Here is a 16358-nt window from a genome sequence, read left to right on the forward strand (position 1 = left end):
TCCAGCACTAGATGTGTCCAGCAGTTTACACTTGCACATTGCACTGCATGTGAGGATATGTGCATCTCAACACTGCTTGCAAGATGTGGAGCATTTTCACTTCAAGTTTTGAAATCAATAGCACTGCACACATGTGGAAGACAGCCATAAGTCGCTACTACATGTAGGCAGCCTCTGGAGGCTGGAATCTAGCATCAGAAGCACAGGGCACAATACACGGAGTACATTACAATACTGCACACAGATTCATATCTAGTGTGTGTCATGAATGCCAGTCTCTTTCTTCATGGTAGATGCATCCTTAAAGGGACTCTAAGCAGCAACACTATAGCAACTCTTGGTTGCTTAGAAAATGAAAGTTAAACTTTACTTTCTGACGATTGACAGTAAACTCAAGTGTGACGTCATGGATTTGAACGTATTCTCTTATATTTAGGCTGTTTTGGTGCAGCAAAAGTTCTCGAAACTTGTATGGTTGAGTTTTGGGTTCAGTGAGGGTGCAGTGTTCTTTATGGATACAAATTACACTTGTGTTGACACCGTCAAAATTTATGACATCACGACGAGCTGGTATGGGAACTTCATTCAGAGTGGCAGTATTAGCCATTTGGTTTATACAGCATCTTTGCCACCTTAATAAGCCTCTTCTCATGGTGACACTGGCCATCTTGATATTGCATAAGTGTAATTTAATAGTGCTAGCCTAATATTATTTTTTAGTATCACTTTTAATCTGCTTAAGGCAGCCACCACAGTATAAGAAAGTGTTCATGCATTTGATTCTGCAGACAGCAGTTATGAGACCCAGCGTCCTCCCCATCTAGAATGGCTTGGGAAAGATACGTTGAAAATGTGGCATGATACAAGACTCTGGCAAAATAATACTATGATACTTAGACATATTGTATGCAATGCAATTCCGTTACTGTTATACATAGTATTTCAAAAAATGGGCTCGAAGTTCTTGAAAGCTTGCTTTTACATCAGCGGGACAAATTTTAAAATTACATGATGGTAATTTGGCTTTTAACCAAAGGAGCCCGACCAATTATCCTATTGCAAGATTCTAATGGAAAAGCTGACAGTTGTTTTCAGACATCCAAAAAGGTGGTGCTAATATCTGCAATGTAATGAATTCTGGCCATTTTTAACCAGAAAAATGAAACTAAAGTGCTGAAGAGCACAAATGTCATGCTCATGAGTGATGCGACTGTTATTGCCTCACCACCAGGCAAGCATGAAGCAAACGTCCTTAACAAGCTGCAATCTCATTAGCTTCATGATGAGATATTCTTCCCACTTATGGGCATCCGCTAAACGCATGACAGTTGCACTTTTAGGCAGTTCAGTTTGTTTTCCTGGTGAAATTGGCAAGAACTTATTATGCTGCAGAAATTGGCCAACTTAGAAATGTGATACAGAAAATTGTGAACTTTTTGCATGTCACGAAACTGTTATGAATGCTACAGATGACAGGCTCCAAGTCTTGCATTACGATCAATCGTCTGGCTCTCTCGGTTAAAAGGTTAGTTGAAGTTAAATAGTCGAATTACTACCTTGGATCATTTTAATATACCTACCTCTGTGGTAAAAGCAGTCCCAAAAAAACTTGCCTCATCTTCAGCACATTTTCTGAAACACTCGTATATGTCTCAAGGTACTTCTATGCATATTTACAGTCTTCTTATTGCTCCAGTGTAACTGCAGTAAGTTTACAATAGGGTTGGCTTGAAAAATTCTCAGCTGCTGCCAACGGACCTCATTTCCTTTCCAATTTGCTATTAGCATGTAAGCAATTTTTTTTTTTTCAACTTCTAGCTTATATGCGCAGGATGTTGCAATGAAGGCTAAGTAATATTTATGAACTGACTTTTGGAATTGGGAGACGCTTCCTTTGAAGTTTAGTGTCAGCTGTGCCAGGCATCAGAAGATCGGCAAGACATAATATGCTTAAAGTATATGATTAACTTTTAAACTATTACTGATAGGTGCGTCATAGTAATTAGGTAACTGAAGCAAGCTGTCCATACATGCCACATCAACTTTTGGATCTTAAAGAGGCGATTGCACTCGGCACTGTAGCACAACGGAGTGCAGCTCTCTAGGCATGTAAAGTTGCAACCAAGAGGCGCACTCATAGCTGAGCCATTGAGCAAATGTCACTGGGATATGTCACTCGGCATTCGGGATACAGCGTGCAGTGTTCCTCGCCAATTCCATGCAGTGCAGTGAAAGCTATGGGTCTTGTCGGGTAACTAGAAAGAAATCTCTAATGTCTGCTGCCCCTGATCACCCTCTGCTTCAGGAGCAGAGGGTGAAAGCTTCCTTTCTGATTGAAAGGAAGCTTCACAAACAACCATAGTGCACAGTGGGCGAGCCCTCCTTCCTTCCTTCTCAGAAGCACAGCCGGTTTTTGTTACCGATTGATTGGCACAAGCCTTGGCCTTCACTGCACAGGATGTAGTTGCTGCGTGCCAATGTGTTGTTTGGCTTCACACTGGGCAGCTTACTTCTTAGCAGTGACAGCGTCCGAAAATGCAGCACCATTATTTCCACAGTGTTGTCTGTGCATCGGCATCGCATGCTCAGAAAGCCACAATTTGTCACACTGAACCTTCGAGAGCAATGGCATTTTTTGAAATGTTAAATTTGATATGGCATATACGAACAACACTTTTGAATTTCCAGTTAAAGTGAGGAACATAGAACTAATAAAATTTAAATTGTTATTTGTTGTGCTTAACACTTTTCACCCATCCACTGACATCCACAAGTTATCCTAAAATATGAAATTATTTTTTCATGAAACACGATATTATTGCCATTCTGCAACTGTCTATGGAATCACCAGTACTTCCATATGATCAATGCAAGTCATGCTGCACAATCAGCGATTTTGCCAAGCGGTATTAATTGGTAGGAGGCATTGCTCTACGGTCTGAACCCCCTATGGTACGGAATCTCTTTGCACTTTTTGATAGGAAATGACAGTGTATCCCCAAGTTTGTTTACATAATTTCGTAAACATAGCAACTGTCATTATAGCAATTTACTAATATAGCGCAAGTTGAGAAAAGGACAACACATAAGAGGAACATAAAGTTCAAGCACGGACTACCAACTTTGTGTTCCTTCTTGCATGTTGTCCTTTTCCTGGCTTGTGCAATTAGTTTGTCAAAATGAGCCAACTAGCCCCTCAAGATGCGCTACTTTACTCTCATTAGCCATGCAGAAATTTTCAAAAGATAGGCATGTAAATGATTCAGGAATCTCGCAGGTTCCCACATCTGGTAAGTCCACTCGCCTTAAGGTGTGGTTTGTCGAGTTCTCGAGAGCACCGAGTCACTACAGTAACTTTAGAAAGGCAGCCACATTTTAGTTTCATATTTACTGTGAAACATGCTTTCACTATTCATGTCTCGAAACCAATTAATCAGGGCCATAGGCTAATAAATATTCTGTATAAAGTGATGCAACATGTCATGTTGATTTCAAACTTAAAGAAATTCAACCACGGAACACCTATTTACTCCCGTATTCTAGGATGCTCCTTCACTTAAACACTCCATCTCGACTCGCAAAAGTGGATGACAGTGCCACCCATTGACAGAAGCGGTCATTGCGCTTCATTGACACCTCAAGGCAATTCTTGACAAGCACAGCCATAGAGTTTCACACAACTACTAGAGGGAACCATGGCACTGGGAGCTGCAAGCAAGGCGATTCGGCCAGCATGGGAATGATGGTTAAGTATGTGGATTTGCCTAAACTTCGTTCTTCTGGCTTTAAACGGCTTCGTAACTTTGCAAACTGATCATTTTCAAGAAAGTACTGCATTAGAAATAATGAAGTAAACATTATTAAAATTGAAACTTACATTATTAACTTTGAAATTCAGATCAATTTGGGCCAAGATGAAGCGTAATAAACAGTCACAAGAACGACAAATGTCAGACAAATGCATGTACTAATCATTCCCATGGTGGCTAAACGATCACAGTGCTAAAGTTACCTCCATTATTTATTTTGGGAAACTTATCAGCAGAGCAAATTTTTCAGGTGAGGGGCAGCACTGCACTCAACTGGTAAGAGTAGCGAAAGAGTTCAGAGTTGAGAATCATTTGAGAATATGGGGGGTCGCTCTCTGTCTGATGATGCTGAGAAGAGCCCCCTGGTACTTCCGAAAAACTTGAAAGTACTACCGCTGAAGAACTACTACCGGAAGTTTCTGGGCAACGCTAGGAGGCTCCCTCACAATCTCGGGGAAACTTCCATACAGTAGCAGACGCTTGCAATCAATTGGCAACACTCTGTTAGCACTGCAGAGCATTTGCACCAACACTGCTGGCACCATGTCACAATCACTACTGTGGCGTACAAGGTAAATCGGACAGAACATCGTCAAATGTTTTCCAGTGTCCAATACAAGTATCATCTGTTCACCTATATGCAAATGACCATTGCATCATGCTTAGAAAAATTTGACTCACATGCGTATGATCACTGGTTTGATGCCAGGTATACCTGCTCGGATGTCCATTTCCATCACAATGTGCTGTGTCCAAGCCAAACCATAATGAACAAACACAATTGGCTAATTTCTTAACTCGTATGCCAGAGTTGACTTGCCCACAGCAATCACTGTGCATTTGACCACAAAAATCACTCTTGCAGGCATGCCTTGAATTGGTGTTGGAAGGTTGCTCGCATAAGAAATCATTGGCTGCCTTTTAGAACTCGAACAGTTTGCTAGCTGTTCCACAGAGCTGAAATTAGTGCACAATTTTGCTGTTGGCGGAGGCCATCATTTGACTACTTGTGAATGGCATGTGTGGCACGAAAAAGAAAATATAAAAACAAACCAGGAAGTGTACGTTTAGCTTACACGAGTAGCACAGATAATGAGCTCTGGCTTCATAGGGGAGCTAGGTCAACAAACTCCTGCAAGCTCATTCATGGCAGCCATTGAAGGCAGCACCCAGTTAAGCTCAATTGACATTCTTCCAGTCACTCTACTAAGTACTAGTGGCATTCTTTGGTCTCCATCTGCTACTTTCTGCTTGTGCGCAGTATATGCAGCAGCCTTCCGTAGTTCAAATGTCAAATAACATTGTAGCGCCTTTGTACTGTGCCGGAAGCAGAGTGAAATACGAGTTAGTGCTGAGGAAGAGGGCAGTACTAAGTCTGGTTCTAATGTTCAACACGTAATGCTTATAGCCTGGGAAGAGAATGAGGATTTGTGATTACCTATCAGCCTCTAGAACCAGTGCAAAAGTACATATATTCTTGTGCAAGGACCACAGCATTCCTTTTTCATAAATTTGGGCCAGAGTTCCGCGAGTGCAGCCCATACAAGAGTAAAAATTAGTTTGTACGATAACCTTGGACAGCTTTGTTTGCTACCCCATTCGTCATAGCTCGCACGTAACTGCAGAGCTGGAGTCTCGTTCACTGAAAGCACACTATTGGAGGTCCAACTGTACCAGTGTTGCAGAACTCTCAGCAGATGTGCATACACCACCTCTTTTGTTGCTTTCGATTTGTCAAAGCAGTGTGTACATACATTGAAGGCTTTCCAGCAACAATTACAAAATATTCTGGTAGCAGCCGCACTGAAGGGGAAACAATTTCTAGGGAATTCCTGATCAGGAACCAAATACTAGCTACTTTTTCTATTGGTTTTGCACGCACCTTGACTGCAGTGTAACATCAAGAAACTTTCGGTACTTTGTTTTCAAGTTGGCTGCACATACGAGACACCCCTTAAGTTTTCAAATGAGACATTTGTATTGTGCCTCAAGGTCAGATATAATTTTGCTTACGATATGCATTTTAATTTTGTAATTAGCTGCAGAGAAACACTATTGAAAATATGTGCACTTCTGCTTTGCCACGTTGTCTTTCTTGCCCACTTTATTTCAGTGAGGAAAACTGCGAGGTTCTCGAGGTGGCTGTTTGTAAACAGCAAAATGGCAATTAAGTAGCTAGTACAAAGTATTGGAAGTGCTTAACACAGCATTGCTGGTATTGTATAGATAGCAGTGGGTTGCAACTCTACCCATTTGTCTACACAACGTAGTATAATATGTATTTCTTTAGAAAATGGACCTTCACTTTGCTGCTTGTGTCGCAAAGCTCTATGCTATCAAAATGGCCAAGAAGGCAAAGTGCTTAACGTGCACCGAGCATGTGGACAGTTCTACCCAGAACACAGCTCGTGCAATGCTGCATGGCATCTGAGCTGGATCCAGTCTGCAACAGCCATACTTTCACGATTGCCAGCTAGAAATATGCATGCACAACAGATGGACAATTACATGTCAATAAAGGACATCTGAACTCCAATGCCACAAAACCTTTATTTGTGTTAAAAAAAATGTGTGGGAAAGCAATGAATATATACATCTCACATCGAGAACAGAGCAAACATCTGCCTTTACTGCCTTGGTGGTGGTCTCATGCCAGGAGGAGGAGGGCCTGCAAGTGAATTTTGACACCATGACTGACTTGGCATGAACAGGTTGCATGAGCAGTGAAATTTCTGAAGTAGATATAGATGCCTCAAAATGTATTCAAGTGCCACATGCAGCTGATTTGCTGTCTCGAGCAGCATTTAATTTTATTTATTTTATTTATTTATTTGAAAATACTGCCAGCTGCTTTTTGGCAGCCAAAGCAGGAGTGGTACATAGAAAATAAAAAGGGATACTGTACAAGCAAAGAAAATGTCAAAATTCGAACACAGCAAGCTCACACACAGTGCAACACAGATCATACTTGTACGCTACTGCGCAGAACAATATCTCTGAAACTAATGACACGAGTTGAATAAAAATTCGGTACGAAAGGAATTGCGTGCTTAGCTCACAACTGAGAAATAGCCGATAAGAAGGAGTCGACAGTACGCTTGTTCGTTACCTCTTGTAGAAGCCTGTTCCATTCTCTTATCGTTCTAGGAAAAAATGAAAATTGATAAGCGATAGTTCTAGCCTGGGGTACAATAAGGGTAAGTTCGTGCTTTCCGCGGGTACTTCTACACGTGTTAAACTGTAAGTATTTGTCAAAATTCATTTTAGTTTGGCCATTCACTATCGTGTAAAGCATCTTCAGACGGTGTAGCTTACGGCGTTCCTCCAGTGTTGGAAGACCAGACCTTGAACGGAGATCAGATAGTGACACTTGTCTTCCGTAGGCATTAAAAATAAACCTGAGTGCTCTTTTTTGTACTTTTTCCAGCTTATCTGTATCAGTCTTAGTGTGCGGGTCCCTAACGACATCACCATATTCAAGTAGAGGACGCACCAGTGAAGTATAACCAACTAGTTTTGTCTTGCTTGTACAGTGCTTCAGACGTTGCCGAAGTAACCATAGTCTTCTTGAGGCTGACGAAACTATATTTTTAATGTGCGCACTCCATCTTAAATCGCGAGGTATTTCAATCCCCAGATATTTAAACGTATCGACAAGAGTAATGCCAACGTCGTTAATTTTGTATGCATGCGATAGTGGACTCTTCTTTTTTGTTACGGTCATTTGCGAGCACTTAGGGATATTTAGGCTCATTTTCCAGGTCTGGCACCAGTTAGAAATTTAATGATAGCAGACTGCACTATTTTCACAGTTCAAGAATTGCACAATATTTCAGAATTCAATAATCTTTAAGGATCGTGAAGGCCAAAAACTGTGAAGAAAGAAGCTAGGTTTGAACACCTACTTTTACTGAGCAATATTCAGGTTCTTAGCTAGAATGGTCTCACACTACCTAAGCCTCCATTATTGCCTTCAGTGTCTTCACAAAAATATCTGCAGACAATAAGCATTTTCTGGAGTTTGGACTTCTCTGTGTATGTCTTATTTCTTCAGTCATTGCTTGTCCAATGCACTGTGGTTCACTTGTCATGACTAAGTAGCCCAAATTTCCATTTTAGTGATAATTATCTTCCAACATCTCAAGAACAAAGTCATTGCTACATAAGTCAGCATTTCATACATTTTTGTGATCCCCAAGTATTCGCTGTATCACTCTTGCCTGTCACACCACCAAGTCTGTTTCCCTCATTATTATGTGTGTGCGAATACCGAATAGTAGATTTTTGAATCAAGCCAAGAAAAAAATCAATATCAAATCAAATATCAGAAAATTTAACACAAGATGTATAGTGCGCATTACTCTTACTAATGGGAACACCAATATATTAGTGCATATACAATGGTCTGGAAAATATTTTTTATTGATAGAATCTCTGTCAAATAGAATAAAGTGCTTTTTTTTTTCTCCCTTTGAAGCTAAGAAATAGTCGTGTTATATCTACTAAATAAGAATGAGGTTCTCAGTTTATAGTGGGCCTGCATTTTGTGGCAATCTTTTATTGCATACCAAGTTTTGCTTTCCAGTTTTCCTATAAAGTATAGAATGGCTATCCCATCTTTACAGCAGGTGGCTTATCGTAAGGCCAACGTTCACGAAAAACAAAAGCGCGGACTGCACATGATTTGACTTGACCACCACTTCGCTTAGTGATCGCTGGTTCTTTGCAGGTCGACGGCACCGGTTAAAAACAGGTGCCATACCGGTGCCGCTCCATTATCAGGTTTATCAAGTACCCCTTCATTTAAAAAAAAAAAAAAAAAAAAAAAAAGCAAAAATATGGGGTTTTGCGTGCCAAAACCACGATCGGATTACGAGGCACACCGTAGTGGGGGACTCTGGATTCATCTTGACCACTAGGGGTTCTTTAATGTGACCCCAAATCTAAGTACATGGCTGTTTTAACATTTCACCCCCATCAAAATGTAGCTGCTGTGGCCGGGATTTGATCCCGCAACCTCATGCTTAGCAATGCAACAGCAAATCCACTAAGCAACCACAGCGGGTTGTCCACAAAATCATGACCTCATGCTTTGCAGAACACGATTCTCGTGTTGCTTCAATGTTCAAGACCGATGCGACAGCAGCTATAAGGCACCATTCCCGGGAGGTCAGATTTTCAAGTGTGTTTTGTTCCTAGATGTTTACAGAAACTGTCGGTAGCAGCTTTAGTAGATGACGCACATCGTGCTTGCTATATGCTATACCATTAATTCAGCATGTTTATACCTAATGATTAGGTATAAACATCCTGAATCACCTCAAGGGGCTCAAAGCACGTGCTCACTTGAGGGCTTCTCTTAGCAGATTTCTTGCTTGTGAGCTTCTTTTAAGGGGGGAGGTGGGTCTTAAAAATTTTTTTCTTATTTTTGGGTGAATCTTTAATAAACTCCACTGTCTGGGGTAATTTTTCATGCTGATTTCAGATCTGTAATTAGATTTCTGATAGCTGTAGCAGTTCAAAAAATATTGAGGTCTGAAGTCAAATTAATTTCAAACTTGTTACGGGGCTTTTTGATGATTCCTTCTTGCTAAACCAAAAACTAAATGCATGACACCATTGCTAAAGACCTACTGTAGGGGGTGATGCTATTTTTATTCATTTGGAAGCATTTTGCGGACAAGAAAACAATCTTGCATTTATTATGAAATTTTTTTTCTAATTAGCAGCGATTACTATACCTGAATGTAATTTTCATGACGGCGCAAGAGTAATAAAAATAGCATCACCCCCCAGATCATTTCAATACGAATAAAATGATACCACCCTTGTCATTTTTGGCCAAGAACAACCCAGAAAAAACACCCGTAAGGCGGAGTACAGTGTGCAAAAACATCGAACTGAAATAAATGCATTTGAAGTTTCAAACAAATGTAGCTTTTGCTGAAGTGAATCTACAGCAATATAAATGGCACCATTTTGAAGCTGTGTTTTGTAAGAATGGCCATACTAAATGTGTGACTGCACACTCTCAAAATAATAGCACACTGGCCACTGAACTAGCACAAGAAACTTTATTAGGCACCACGCTCTACAAAGAGCATGGTGCCTGGGTTTCAAACCGAAGTGTAGAACTCTGTGTGGGCATGAATATAGTTCCAGTGTTGTACATGCAAGCTGCCTGATTGATAGCAGTCTCCATTACAATCAGTGAGGCACTTTTTTTTCATTTGGTAGAATTAACCATGTTACTGAATGAAGGCTCCGAGTGTAAGTAGCCTTCCAAGTCATCTTCACCTGACAGTGGCTGTGGAACTTAGGATCAGAGAGTCAGTGATAGATATGCAGCTGCTAGGTGCTTTCCAGAATTTTACTTTTGTAGGATGCCTCGATCACTTCTGTAGCCAGGTGTGTACCAGCCCAAGGGGCCTAGTGAACAGAGCTCATGATGAGGTTCTCTTTATGAAGGGGTGGTATGATAGATATTGTTACGAGCTATCGTGACAATATGATAATAGAGTGAACGCGCAATGTGCTTGGTTGCGAGTCCGAAGTGCCGATGTGCGAAATGCATAGCCGCAGATACAAGGAGCCGACGCGCGATGTGCTTAGTTGCGCAGTTCAAGGTGCCGACGCGCGAAATGCCTAGTCGCGGGCTCGAGGACTCGACCCTCAATGCGCTTATTCGCGCAGTCCGAATTGCCGACGCGCGAAATGCCTAGTCGCGGGCTCGAGGAGTCGACACTCGACGCGCTCATTCGCGCAGTCCTACGTGCCGACGCGCGAAATCCCTAGCCGCGGGTTCGAGGAGTCGACACTCGATGCGCTGGTTCGCGCAGTCGGAGGCGCCGATGCACAAAATGATTAGGTGACGGTCCGAGAAGTCCGCGCGCGATGTGCATGATCGCCGAGTCGGAGGCTCCCTATGCGCGAAATGTTTAGGCGCGTTTCCGAGGATTGCGCGCGCGATCACGAATTTGTCACGAATTCGGAACACCGAGTGCTGAAAGGCTTAGCCGCATGTCCGAGGATTCCGCGCGTGAATCTTGGTCGCGAAGTCCGCGTCGCCGACGCTCGGAATGCTTAGCCGCGAGTCTGAAACGTCCACAAGCGTAGGGATCGGCCACGCTACTGCGATGTCCGCGTAGTGCCCGTTTTGACACGTCGAGATTACGGCGAGTGGAGACACCAAACTCGCGAGGTGCAAAGAGCCGAGCAGACGACGCGAGCGCCGGACCAATGGCGAACCGCGCTGGAGTCACGTGGCGGGCGCGGCCAATCGCAGACTCCGGCACGACCTTCAATCATTTGCTTTTTGTGCGCTTGTTTCTGTATGGAGGAGATCGCTGAAGCGGCAAATTTGAAGACGGAGAAATGCGCTTTCCAACGAGACCAAGATGGCGGCGCTCGGTCGCGCCGTTCCGGAGATATTGTGGCGTGAAAAACGCTGTTCTTTCTTGATTTCCGCGAGATTTTTCGCCACCTTCGCTAATGAAACGAATTTTTTAGAGTACTTCTAGGTGGTTTACAGGGATGATATTTGGGTATCACACAGAAAAAGGGTTATAGAAACTGAAAATGTGATTTTCAAAAAATCGGTTTTCTGGCCATTTTTCGCGATCTAAAACCCGTGTCCCCCCTTAATTAACTGGCCCAATATAGCTCGGGCATTGGCACAAAGACCTTAAAACATTCTCTTTTTGAATGCACAGCTGCAGTGTTTATCAGCAGCATGTATCAAGCAGGTGGCATGTCATGGAGACATAGCTCTGCCCTGGCCTTAGCGTCCACTCATCAGATGTTAGCGAGTAGCACAGCATCTCCTTCTCAAATTGGTTCTGCAACTCCTGCATTGGCGTGCATTCGCGGGCGGTTTCGGCTGCTTCCGCTCACAAAACTGATGACTATCTCGTTACTAATCGCTCACACGGCGTCTGCCTGTTTCTCACTCATTTAGTGCTCACAGAGGTGCGCATAGGAAGGATGATACTGTGCATGCTGTGTTTTTTTGGAAAAACTAATTCTTTCTGGTTGGCGATAAGACGAACATTAGCAGAAGTTTGCCACACGTTTTGCTTTTTTGACGGGCACACAACCACACAGTTTTCTTGAGTACACTCACCTACGAAGTTCAATTACAGGATGGATGTAACTGGGGAAGAGCAGGAACATTTGAGACTTGCGAAATATTCTCGTGCGCGCATTTTATAAGCCTTGAACTATGTGGATAACAATGAATCAAATTTAATTCTTATAAGTTTATTTCCTTTTTTTACTGTTGTCATTTATGAACAAACAGTACATATATACTAATGCAAAGTATCTTTTTCTCACTTTACGGCCACCCTAGAAACATTACGGTAAATTTTTTTCTCGAAATAGGTCCCTCAAAATCTGCAATAAAAAAAATCGACCTTGAAAGGGTTAATGAGCAAGTATGAAAGTAGTTGCTACAAATTTCACTTTTGTCAGCATCTTAGTCTGCTGGCTGTTGTTGCTCAATAGAGGCTTGAAATTATTAGTGCTTGCTGCACATTAAGATAGAGATTTTGTTGTCTGCTAGTCTCTTTGCACATATAGCAGCACAAATCTTTTATTCCTTGAATGGTCCTGGGTGAACCTTCAGGTGATTAAAAAATGTCATGGTCATGCTGTATGTGTTTAAGGGGGGAAGAGGCATTTAGAAACATTATTCTTTGACCCAATAGAATTACTTTTTATATTGACTGAGTGGCTCCAGATATAATTAAAACAAATCACCTAATGTTCATCGGAACAACTGTAAGAACAGTATCAGCCAGAATGTTTATAAAGACATGGCTGGATACTAGAAAGTGTAAGCAACACAACTGTAGGACTACTTTTTTTTATATTGTAGGTATTACCAATTTTAGAGCAATTTCAAGTTCAATCTCCATACATGGCAATCGTGGTCGAATTACTAGCCAGATTTTAATATTTACAAAACCAAATTAAACAATCTGCACCTAGCATTGTGTAGCACACACATGTAGCTACATGTCGCTGTTAAAATTATAGTTCTATGTGCTTGAAGACAGAGGTAGCGTTTCGGCAAGTTTAAAGAAACACCAAAAATGAGATTCTAAAAAAACTTGGAAAAAAAAAAAAAAAAGCTGTACTGAAGGCACTGGGTAGTGGGCATAGTGCTTGTGAAAGAGAAGACGACGAGAACTGCTTGCTTCCCCGTTTCGCCATAGTACCGACCTGTTTAAGCCTACCGCTGCAAACCTAGAACTACTGCTGCTAGGCTAACACCCCCGTTGTATTTGGTGGAGCTGCTGGGTTTCTCTTCGACATCCTGGAACTCCGCAGTCGGACGCTACCACCAGCTATTTCAATGGATGAACCGGGACCGTCCCAGGCTGCTGCTCCCGTGCCCCCGGCCATCGTATGCTCTGGCGTCGTCCGGCAGCGCGATCCGGCTATATTTAGCGGCACAGATGATCACGACGTGGAAGACGGGCTCGTCGAATATGACCGCGTAAGCGCCTATAATAAGTGGGACGACAGCGCCAAGCTCACAAATGTCATCTTTTACTTGACTGACGTGGCAAACCTATGGTTCCGCAATCATGAAGCCAATTTTACCACCTGGTCGGCTTTCACGACAACTTTGGCAGAGGTCTTTGGCCATCCCGCCGTTCGCCGGCTTCGCACTGAGCAGCGCTTGCGTGGCCGAGCTCAACGCCAGGACGAGACCTTCACCAGTTATATTGAAGACATGGTCTTGCTCTGCAAGCGCGTCAACTGATCTATGGACGAAGCTGACAAGATCAACCACGTCATGAAAGGCATCGATGAGCATGCCTTCCAGATGCTCGTCGCAAATAGTCCCCGGACGATTGCCGAGGTCATACAGCTTTGTCAACAGTACGACGAGCTGCGCAAGCAGCGTGCAGCAACACGCGCTGCTCAGCAGGACACCGCGGATCTATCTCCGTTGGATTTCAGCCGCGACGCTGCTGACATCTCTGTTTTAATGCCAGAGATCAAGCAGTTCATCCGTCAGGAATTTGCATGCCAACTCCCTCTGGCGAATAGCACACCCGAGCCGTCGACAACCTTGGCTCCTTCGCTTCGTCACGTCATTCAGACACAAGATGCCACGGCGCTACCATCTGCCCCTCCTCCGCAGCCTGCAGCTGGAGCGCTAACTTATGCTGACAGTGTCGCTCGGCCTTACGCACCTCTGGCTCCTGATGCCTACCAGGCCACCGGCACCTTCGCGTCCGATTGCCGTCCCTTACTCGGCCGCTGGAGCCCTTGTCGTCAACCCATGGCGTACACCTGATAACCAGCCAATATGCTATTACTGCCATTTTCCGGGCCACGTAGCACAATTAAGCTGCCGCCGCAGCCACAGTTTACATGACAGCTACAGGCCGGCTCGACTTCCGCATCAGGGCCCATCTAACCTTCCTCCGGACTAGTCCTAAAGTCGCCACCCCTTCAATTCAAGCCGGTCGCCTTCCCCACGTCGGCGATCCATTTCCCCGATGGTTCGCCGACCCAGCCCAGCCCGAGAGGAAAACTAACAGTCGCAGTGCCTATCCTCTGCTGGGCATCGACGATGCCTTGGACAGTCTGCACGGAGCGGAATTCTTTTCCTCACTGGGTCTGCGCTCCGGGTACTGGCAAGTGCCAATGGCAGAAGCCGATCGTCAAAAGACAGCCTTTGTAACACCTGATGGGCTATATGAATTTACCGTCATGCCGTTCAGCCTCTGCAATGCGCCAGCCACTTTCGAGCGCATGATGGACACCGTTCTTTGAGGGCTGAAGTCGAAAACATGCCTCTGTTATTTAGATGACATTGTGGGTCTTTGTGTGGCACCTCAGCCGCCTCGAGCAAGCCCTTGCATACCTCTCCACTGGAGGCCTGCAACTGAATCTGAAGAAATGCTTCTTCGGCGCTCGCACGCTTACTATTCTTGGCCATGTAGTATCAAAAGCCGGTATCCTCCCGGACCCCATGAAACTTAGCGCCGTATCCGAGTTTCCTAAACCAACCACCATGAAAGAGCTTCGCAGCTTCATCGGCCTGTGCTCACATTTTCGCCCCTTCGTCCGTAACTTTGCCTCTATCATCGCCCCCTTGACGCAGCTTCTCACCGGAAGTTCTGACCTGTCAGCCTGGTCCCCGGCGTGCGACGATGCATTCCAAGAACTGCAACGCGTTCTCACCTCTCCTCCAGTACTTCGATCCCTCTGCTCCAACTGAGATACATACAGACGCTAGCGGTGTCGGGATCGGTGCTGTTCTTGCACAACGTAAGGATGGCTTCGAAGAGTACGTCGTCGCGTATGCCAGCCGCAACCTTACCAAAGCTGAGGCAAACTACTCAGTTACTGAGAAGGAATGTCTGGCCATCATTTGGGCTATCGGAAAATTTTATCCTTATGTGTACGGGCGTCCATTTGACATCGTGACCGACCATCATGCCCTATGCTGGTTATCTTCACTAAAAGATCGAACTGGTCGGCTCGCCCATTGGGCATTGCGCCTACAAGAGTACGACATTCGCATTGTTTATCGCTCAGGCCTAAAGCATTCAGACGTTTCTGACATGCCATCAGAGCAGCGCAAGGACCCATGGATCTATTCGCTTATTGACTTCCTGTCTAGACAGTCGCCTGCGCCGATCTCTCGGACGCTCCGTCGTCAAGCCGCGCACTTGATCATTCGGGATAACTTGCTGTACCGCCGCAACTACAATTCGAGCGGCCGCAAGTGGTTGCTTGTTATACCCCGACATCTCAGCGCCAACATCTGCGCCACGTTCCACGATGACCCACAATGGGGCCACGCTGGTGTATTAAAGACATACTCTCGCCTCCAGCTTCGGTACTACTAGCGCGGTATGTACCGTTTCGTTCGCCAGTATGTCCGGTCATGCCTCATATGCGAATGACGCAAGACGCCAACTCAACATGCCTCCGGCCTCTTGCAGCCCTTACCATGCTCCACGCGCGCGTTCGACCGCGTCGGCATTACACTATACGGTCCGCTTCCCAACACTCCAAGCGGCAACCGCTGGGTTATAGTTGCTATCGACCACCTCACGCGGTACGCTGAAACTTCAGCCCTTGCATCTGCCACAGCAAAAGACGTTGCCAGTTTTATCCTTCAACACCTGATTTTACGCCATGGAGCACCTCGAGAATTACTCAGCGACCGCGGTCGCATATTCCTCTCCGACGTCATTCAGCATTGCTAAAGGAGTGTCGCATCATTCACCACGCTACCCAGCATATCATCCTCAAACTAATGGGATGACAGAACGTTTCAACCGCGCTCTTGGCGACATGTTGGCCATGTATGTTTCACCTGACCAGACGAATTGGGATCGCATTCTGCCCTTCGTGACATACGCTTACACTACCGCCACACAAAGCACAACTGGGTTCTCCCCTTTTTTCTCCTTTACGGACACGAACGTTCATGTACTATGGACACGATTTTACCTTACCAGCCGGATGCTTCGGAGTGGACGACTGTTTCTAGAGCGCCTGCTTACGCCGATGAAT

General features: G+C 44.4%; 2 protein-coding genes across 2 annotated transcripts in view; one reads left to right on the plus strand and one right to left on the minus strand.

Moving 5' to 3' along the window:
* The window catches only part of SPoCk (secretory pathway calcium atpase), a 138245-nt gene extending 131900 nt beyond the window's left edge, over positions 1 to 6345 (plus strand). The window contains exon 26 of the mRNA XM_055063684.2: positions 1 to 6345. The gene's annotated coding sequence lies outside the window, so the exon portion shown is untranslated.
* SmB (small ribonucleoprotein particle protein SmB) overlaps positions 6341 to 16358 on the minus strand; it is a 27883-nt gene continuing 17865 nt past the window's right edge. Inside the window, exon 5 of the mRNA XM_050195883.2 lies at positions 6341 to 6477. Within this exon, the coding sequence (XP_050051840.1) occupies positions 6437 to 6477 (41 nt within the window). The 3' untranslated portion in view covers positions 6341 to 6436. The remainder of the gene's footprint in view (positions 6478 to 16358) is intronic.

Source organism: Dermacentor andersoni, chromosome 1 (genome assembly GCF_023375885.2).
Source record: "Dermacentor andersoni chromosome 1, qqDerAnde1_hic_scaffold, whole genome shotgun sequence".
Taxonomy (NCBI): Eukaryota; Metazoa; Arthropoda; class Arachnida; order Ixodida; family Ixodidae; genus Dermacentor; species Dermacentor andersoni.